Source organism: Camellia sinensis, chromosome 1, assembly GCF_055761805.1.
Source record: "Camellia sinensis isolate YWXY chromosome 1, ASM5576180v1, whole genome shotgun sequence".
In the NCBI taxonomy this organism is placed as follows: domain Eukaryota; kingdom Viridiplantae; phylum Streptophyta; class Magnoliopsida; order Ericales; family Theaceae; genus Camellia; species Camellia sinensis.
The window spans coordinates 5023313-5032333 of NC_138961.1; the positions used below are offsets into that span (position 1 = coordinate 5023313).

Genomic DNA, 9021 nt, shown 5'->3' on the forward strand with positions numbered 1-9021 from the left:
GGGATTAATTTGCCTTGTGTTGGGAAATTTATTAGAAAATCCTATTTTAAATACTTGTATTTCAATTAGTCCATAAAATATTCTTATATTCTAATAAGTCCTATTGTTTTGGACATTTGATCCACCAAATCTTAATTCTCATATTTAAGGTATTTTGTGGACAATTTTATCATTACAAATACTTTTTAAACCCTTACCAACTTGGTAATGTGAACATTCACATTAAATAAATTTGACAGTATAAATGTTCACATCATGTCACAGTTACTCTGTCAATGTGAACATTAATGCGCATTTCACACTATTATTATTATGTGTATTTTAATAACTATGTCAACCATATGATTTATTAGAACATAAGAAAATAATTTAGATTAAGTGAAACATGAGTAAAAAGAGATTTATGAATAAAAATGACCCATTTGTTTTCTTATTTAATCTTATCACACAAATTGAGCTAACACAATGCCCATTCTAGCAGTGGGTGCACACGTGAAACTCCTATAAAAAAATATAATTTATGAATAATGAAGATGAATAAGAATTGTTTGTGTTTCTAGAGATTTAAATATCTGAAAAAAAAAGCCTTGAATGAGTTGACAATTATTGGCATGTTCCGTTGACTTCCAAGTCTTATTCTAGGAACAGTTTCGAAAACTTGTGGTGCATCTTCAATATAAAAGGTCGCCATTCTGTAGTTAATAAAACTCAGAAAACCAAAAATTGCAAATCCTTATTTCTTGGTGTATTTGCTACTTCATCTTGATATTAATTTTTGCTACATCATCATGATCATGTTCATGAAAATGATGATGGTTGAAAATTTTCGTCAATTTCTCCATGTGTTTGTCGTCGTTGTGTTTTTACTATTCACAAAATCGGCTCTTGGACTCTCCTTAAGAGCTGAAGAAGATGCTAAAACCAAATGCATAGAGAGAGAGAGAGACAAGCTCTCCTCAAGTTTAAAGATGCTCTTATAGATGATTATGGTCGTCTCTCATGTTGGGGGAGTGATGAAGATAAAAAAGATTGGTGCAAATGGAGTGGAGTTGGGTGCAACAACCACACTGGTCATGTCACCATAATCGATCTTCATTCTTCCCATGATTATCAACAACTGAGAGGTCAGATTAGTCCTTCATTGCTCGAATTGCAGCATTTGAAGTATTTGGATCTCAATGAAAATAATTTTAGTGACGACATCATAAAGTTGAGGAGCCTTTCTAACTTGCATCATCTTAATCTTAGCGGCAATTATCATCTAAAGTGTGAAAATCTTGAGTGCCTTTCTCATCTTTCCTTATTAAGTCATTTGGACCTTACTAATGTTAACCTCAGTAAAGCAACCGACTGGGTCCAATCTATCAATAATCTTCCTCTCCTAAAAGAGTTAAGGTTATCTTCTTGTACACTTCCTGCTATCACTACTCATCCCCCACTTACTTTTAATTCTTCTGCGTCTCTTTCTATACTTGATCTTTCTCGAAATAATCTATCTTCTTCAATATACAGTTGGTTGTTCAACTTTAGTAGTAGCCTTATTAATGTTGACCTTTCCAGAAACCAGTCAAAAGGTCCGATTCCTAATTCTTTTGGAGGCATGATTTCCCTCACAAATCTCAGTCTTCATCACAATCATCTTGAAGGTGCCCTTCCAAAAGCCTTTGCAAATTTAACTAGTTTACGATCTCTAGATCTGCACAAAAACAATTTGACTGAAGAACTTCATCAATTCCTTCAAAAGTTGTCTGGGGCAGAGGACTCATTAGAGGTTTTGTATGTGGGTTACAGTCAACTTAGTGGTTCATTGCCTGATTTTACAAGATTTTCTTCCTTAATAGAATTGTCTGCTGGCTATAATCAATTGAGTGGCTCCATTCCAGAAACTTTTAGACAACTTCCTAGTCTTGTTTCTCTTGAGTTGAATGGAAACCAAATTACAGGGTCACTGCCTGACCTTTCAATGTTTCCATCATTGATGGAGTTAGACCTTAGAGACAATCAATTGAATGGTTACTATACACAGAAATATTGGACAACTTTCCACGCTTGAGCGTTTTCGTGTCTCTTTCAATTCATTAAAAGTCGTACTCTCTGAAATTCACTTTTCTAATATGTATAGTCTGAAGTATTTGTCATTTTCTTCAAACACATTATTAACTTTTAATTTCAGTTCTGACTGGGTTCCTCCTTTCCAACTTGATATCATATATTTATTATCTTGTAAGTTGGGGCCTCATTTTCCAAAATGGCTTCAAACGCAAAAGAACTTCTCTGAGCTTGATATCTCAAGTAATGGAATTTCAGATAATGTTCCTAGTTGGTTTTGGGATCTATCTCCAGGTTTAAGACTTTTAAATCTCTCTAACAATCTAATCAAAGGTTTGTTGCCTGATCTATCATTGAAGTATCAGGGTTATCTTGATATGCATTTAGGTTCAAATCATTTTTCGGGTCCAATACCACTAGCTCCTCCTAATGTAACACTTATGAATCTCTCCAAAAATAAGTTCTCGGGTTCACTTTCTTTCTTATGTGCAATTAGGGGTACAAATCTCACCTATCTTGACCTCTCAAATAACTCACTATCAGGAGAACTTCCGAGGTGTTGGGTGCACCTCAAAGCACTATCCATCATTAATTTGGCGCACAATAATTTGTCTGGGAAAATTCCGAGTTCAATGGGTTCCCTAGGCCAGATTCAAACTTTGCACTTGCGCAACAACAATTTCTCTAGGGAAATTGCTTCTTCATTAAAGAGATGCACAAATTTAATAATGATTGATTTGGGAGGAAACAAACTCACAGGAAAAATACCAACATGGATAGGGGCACACCTAACAAGTTTAATTGTTCTTAGTCTACGATTCAATGAGTTCAAGGGAAGCATACCTCGACATATATGCCACCTTAACCAAATTCAAATTGTGGACTTCTCCCATAATCGTTTATCAAGAAACATACCACACTGTTTTCACAATTTTACTACCTTGGTGGAAAGTAAGAGTTCTAGTGCAACCATTTCTTCTTATTATTTGACATTTCATGGCCTTGTTACTGCAACTCACGGCTATATTGAGGATGTATTGGTGTTGTGGAAAGGACAAGAGTCAGAATACAAAAATACTTTGGGACTATTAAAAAGCATTGATCTTTCTGGCAATAACTTAGCTGGGAAAATTCCTAAACAAGTTGGGAGTCTTGCAGGGTTGGTTTTGTTGAACCTATCAAGAAACAATTTGACAGGAAATATCATCCAAGAAGTTGGTCAGATGAAAATGTTGGAATCTCTTGACTTGTCTACAAATGAGCTTTCTGGCGCGATTCTTGTCGGCCTCGCTGATCTAAATTTTCTCAGTGTGTTGAATTTGTCAAATAATAGGCTGTCAGGAAAAATCCCGATAAGTACTCAATTGTAAAGCTTTGATCCCTTTGTATATTCAGGAAACCCTGAACTTTGTGAACTTCCACTTCCAAAGTGTCCGGGAAAAGAAATAGTTTTGGAACCTCTAGTTCTTGTTCATGGCAAAGACAAAATGATTCAAGAAGACGATGACAAGTTTATTACCATTGGATTTTATGTTAGTATGGGGCTGGGTCTCACCTTTGGATTTTGGACAGTTTTTGGCACTATGATTTTTAACAAACCATCTAGACATGCTTATTTCAAGTTCTTGGACTGCATAAAGAATTGGTTTTATGTGATAACTGCACTGAGTATGGCTAGATTGCAAAGGAGGCTTCAGAGGTAAACGGTGAGTATCTTTTTTCAATTTTGTTACTCCTCTTATCTTTTTGTGTCTTGATCATTGCTAACAATTAGACATTTTTTATTTTATTTTATTTTATTTGAAATCCTACATAAGCTGACTTAAGCATAGTACACTTTCTATTTGCTTAAGCTTGTGGTTTTACTTAGGTCTATTTTATAATTGTCCTTACACATGTGCAGGTCTATTTTGCAAGCTATCTTTAGCTCATTGCTGCCAAGATCTATCTATATGGTAATTTATATTGCCACTCTAATTTTTAACCAAGCAATTGCTTGGCATCCATTATCTGTTTAGTTGTCATTCATAAATAAAATGATCCAAAAATTAGCTTTACCTTCTGATCCGTTTCTGTTTAATTGTGCCAAACTTCTATTCCTCCATACAATTTTTTTCCTTTTCTTACAGAAGTCATTCACTCATACTATAATTTTGCAAAACTGATCTTGAAATAGCAGTGATGATGATGTGCTCTGCCATTGTAAACATAAAAAAAAGCACTAAAGTTGTGCCATATTTATGGGATGATATGACTTAATCCTCTGTTTATAAACTATATTGATGGCTGCCCAATAGTCAGTTTTTTTTTTTTTTTTTTGATTGGCAAAAGTCAGTTGGCTTTAATTTAACCGATAATCACATTGTTGTTTTTTTTGTTGTTTCCATTTTTTTGCTATGTTTTCCAAGGAAGCTAGGCTACACTTGAAAGAGACAAGAGTATCGAGTTCGGAGCTATCAGAACCAACTATTACTAGGCCCTTTACGTATTTCTTGAAACGATAAAACAACTTCATAAATATTTATTTTCATGTGTAATTATATTGTGGATTGTGTGTTTGGAAGGATTGCAATCTATTTTTGCTATCAAATGTTTGTTTTATTACAAGTCTAGTTAATTTTGTAAATTATTGGGCATGATTATTTACTCGTGACCTACTTGTTATGTGAAATATGGCTTCTGTGTGAGACTTCTGTTTAGAGGAATTTTTTCTACTTTCAAGAATCTCTTGACTTGTCTGCAAATGAGTTTTCTAAACGCGATTCCTACCAGTCTTGCTAATTTAAATTTTCTCAGTGTGTTGAATTTGTCAGATAACAAGTTGTTGAGAAAAATCTCAACAAGCACTCAATTGCAAAGTTTTGATACCTCTGCATATTCTGGGAATCCTGAACTACATGAGCTTCCACTTCCAAATAAGTGTCGAGGAGACAAAATAGTCGTGAAATCTCATGGCAAGACAAAAAGATTGAAGAAGAAGACAATGAGAACAAGTTTATTACCCTTGGATTTTATGTCAGCATGGGGCTTGGTTTTACCTTTGGATTTTGGGCAGTTTTGGGGCATTATGATTTTTAACAATCCATCAGACATGCTTATTTCAAATTCTTGGATTGCATAAAAAATTGGTTTTATGTGACAACTGCATTGAATATGGCTAGACTGCAAAGAAGACTTTAGTGGTATTGGTAAGTATATATATATATATATATTTTTCAATTTTGTTACTTTTTTGTGTCATGATCATTCATTTTTTTTTCTTTTCAAATCTTACATAAGATGTATCGCTTAAATTTGTAATTCATGTGTAGGGTCTATGTTGGAAGCTACCTTCAGCTCATTGGCCCAAAGATCTATCTGTCTGGTATTTCCATCCTAATTTATAACTAATTCTGGTGCTATATTGAAGTCATTTATTATCATTTTTGATTTTTTTACCTTTTTTATGATACAATTGTTTCTAAATAAAAAAAAAAAAAAAAAAAATTGGCAAATGCTAAAAAAAAATTAGGTAAATTACACTAACCTCCCCTAGGTTTATGACAATTACAAAGACCTTCCTCTAGGTTTCTAAAATAACAATAACCTCCCTGGTCAGTCACATTTGACGAACTCTGTTAATAGAAAATGTATTTTTACATTTTTACCGTCATCTATTTATTTAATTTTAGTGTAGAAAGCCAAAAATTGACAAGACCTTGCTGTAAACATTTGTAACGCTATCTTCTTCACTTTAACTCTGCTTTCACCTGGCACAAAAAGTAGCACCACTGCACCCTCAAAAACACCATTACTACTAGCCCCAAACCACAACACCAACCAATCCCAAGCCCCATCAGCACCTAGACATCACGGATACGGATATGAGGTACGAATACGATATGATACGGATACGGCGATACAGCAAAAACTAAAAAAGTAAGATACGGGTACGACTAAGATATGTTTGTAAACAATAAAAAATAAATAAATTATTAGTAGTGAGTTACACATAAGCTCAAGAATGTTGAGAAAGCACAGTAACTTTATGATACAAAAAACTAATCTTTAAGAATTATGTATTAATTTAAGGCAGTAGCTAGTTTAGTTTTTAAATTTTCAATAGGTCTTGCAAATATTTCATTTCAATATCAAGTCTAATATGTTGATAATATCAAAACAATCCATAACTTGACCCTATGTGTTTTTCCTTTTGCACTAGTCAAAAATATTCTATGCAAGTTTATTGGCTTATTTATTTATTGATATTTAATTTTACTATTGTTATATTACCTTATTAATCTATACTTCTATGTAGCTATAGGGGACATGCATGATACAATAAAGATGTGTCAATTTGATGAATTCTATTACTTTAGCTTATTATGATATTTTTACAAAAAAAAAAACCTAAGCAAAGTATTGTAAAAATATTCTATTTATCCTCGCAATTATATTATATTATGATGTTATGCAAGAAATGATACAATTCTAATTTCGTTAAAGGAGTAATATGTGACTTGAAGCATTTGATACTTCAAAATTAATTAAGAAGTATCCAATAATATGTGACTTGGAGCATCCGATACTTCAAAACTAAGTATACGATACTTCAAAATTAATGAAAAATTAATTAAGAAGCATCCGATACTTTTAATAAGTATCTGATATGTATCCATAAGTATCCAAGGAGTATCGGTATCTGATACGGATACGATACTATACGGATACGTTTTCTTATTTGAAGTATCTGTGCTTCATAGATCAGCACCATAACCGCCCAAGCCCCAACATCATTACACAACCTCACCCCCTAATCCCACCACCAACACCAACACCAACACCAACGAAAGTCTCACAGCCCACAACTTAAAATCCCAAAAAACCTATCACCAAAAATCAACAACACCCTCAAATCATGGGAAAAATCAATCAACACCCCCGCATTTTTTTGGTGGGTAGATGTGGAGTGTTGACTATAGAAATTGAGCATGTTGATGTGGCGACATTAGAGAAGTTAGAACAACAAGGGGTGAATTGTCAACCCAAAGCCTTTACTATCTGAATTATATAGTCTGTGTCGAATTTGGATGCTTTTGTGCAGAATTTAATTTTGCTTTTGTGGACAATTGCCCTTTTTTTTTTTAATAGTAGTTTTTTATTATTCTTTTGAATCTATTCTTGTAGTTACTCTTCTTTGTTTGTAAATTTTTTACCCCTTTTTGCTAATTATGTGGTCTTTTTGATCTACTAATTTGGTAATCCATAAATATTTTGTTGTGAGAATTATGGTAGTTGTTAGGTCCCTTAGTCTTGTCAATCCCGCGAACAACTTGTGTGATTGAGTTGTAAAATTTCCTTATTGTTTTTTCTTCCTCGCTCGAGCGAAGGACTGCGTCTGCATAATAACCTGAAAGAGTTTATTGTTCGCTCGAGCGAAGGTTTCGTGGCTCGAGCGAAGACACTTATGGAAATCACGCGAGTTAAGGTTCTCGCTCGAGCGAGAGAAGCTTCGCTCGAGCGAGCCTCAAAATCCAGGATTTCTATAAGTAGTTGTTTTACTCCAAAACTAGGATTAAGTTTTCAGATCTACTTTGAGGTTTTCTAAGGTTTTCTTCTGGAGTATTTTTGTGAGTTTTCCTTGATAAATTGAGTGAGTATTAAACTCATGAATTAACAAGCACATATCAAGGAGATTGATTGAATACATACAAGAGTGTTATTCTTCGGTGGATTCTAAAGATTCAAACGTGGAGTTTCAAAGAAGTTTGATTCTGTACGTAGTCATTTATTCGACAAATGAAGTTGTGGATTCAACTTCAGATTAATCAGTTCCGAGACGAAGGCTTGGTGAAAGAGTTACAGAAGGTTTGAAGACAAATTGACTGGGTTGGGTAATTTGTTTGTAATCTTTGTAATCTTTCTTTCTTCAGTAGTGGATTGATTAGTGGCATTTCGCCCGTGGTTTTTTATTACAATTGAAGGTTCTTCAATTGTGGTTTTTCCACATAAAAATCGTTTGTGTCGATTTATTGTTTATTTCGAAAACAACAATCTAAATCACTTTCGTAAGTGCTTGATGATTTAGATTGTGTGTTTTGAATAATTGGGAATTAACATATTTTATTCTTGATCTAATCACGAATCACTTAGGATTTTCAATTGGTATCAGAGCAGGTCACTCTTTGTTTTTATCAAAACTACAGGAGTGTGATTTTGTGTGACTAGTGATATGCATTCTATTTGTGAAGGTAACTTGACCCATAGACCTCCTTTACTCGATGGTACAAACTATTCTTATTGGAAAGCTCGTATGAGAGCGTTTTTAAAATCCATCGATGAGAAAGTTTGGCACTGCGTGATCTATGGGTGGAGTGAACCTATTGTCACCATTGATAGTGTTGATATTCCCAAACCCCTTAATAAATGGGACACAACCGATTATCAAAACTCGAGTTGGAACAGTAAGGCTCTCAACTTTGTTTTTTGCTCCATCACACCTGAAGAGTTTCTTCGTATCTGCACGTGTGAGGTAGCAAAAGAGGCTTGGGACATTCTTGAAACGATTCACGAAGGTACTACTTCTGTTAAAAGGTCAAAACTTCAACATCTCACCCCTGCCTTTGAAACTCTTTTTATGCGAGATGATGAGACGTTTGATGATTTCTATGCAAAACTTAGTGATATCGTGAATTCCTGTTTCACACTCGATGAAAAAATCCCTGAAGCTAAAGTTATTGGAAAAATTTTGAGGTCTTTACCCGAGAGGTTCCAATCAAAAGTGACAGCCATTAAGGAGGCTCAGAATGTTGATACCCTCAAGCTTGATTAGTTGGTTGGAAATTTGCAAACTTATGAAGCCCACCAGATTTCTAAGAAAAAACAAAAAGACAGTGTGGCTTTCACTAGTGCTTATGAGACTGCAAAAACTCCGGAGACTGAGTTTGATTTAGAGTCTGAGATGACGGCTATGTTTACTAAACAGTTTAAAAA

The 9021-nt window shown here is 34.2% G+C and overlaps 1 protein-coding gene across 3 annotated transcripts; it reads left to right on the forward strand.

Moving 5' to 3' along the window:
• The first annotated feature begins 725 nt into the window (after positions 1 to 725).
• Positions 726 to 6270, forward strand: LOC114264537 (receptor-like protein EIX2). Of its 3 annotated transcripts, none has more exons than XM_028205182.2 (4): positions 726 to 3755; positions 3953 to 4004; positions 4846 to 5237; positions 5361 to 6270. In XM_028205182.2, the coding sequence occupies exon 1, from the start codon at positions 926 to 928 to the stop codon at positions 2051 to 2053; it is 1128 nt and encodes a 375-aa protein (XP_028060983.2). In that variant the 5' UTR covers positions 726 to 925; the 3' UTR covers positions 2054 to 3755; positions 3953 to 4004; positions 4846 to 5237; positions 5361 to 6270. The 3 variants fall into 3 exon arrangements, with proteins under 3 accessions (XP_028060983.2, XP_028060984.2, XP_028060985.2); XM_028205183.2 differs by having other exon boundaries at positions 4863 to 5237; XM_028205184.2 differs by lacking the exons at positions 4846 to 5237; positions 5361 to 6270 and adding an exon at positions 4458 to 4720.
• The last annotated feature ends 2751 nt before the right edge of the window (positions 6271 to 9021 follow it).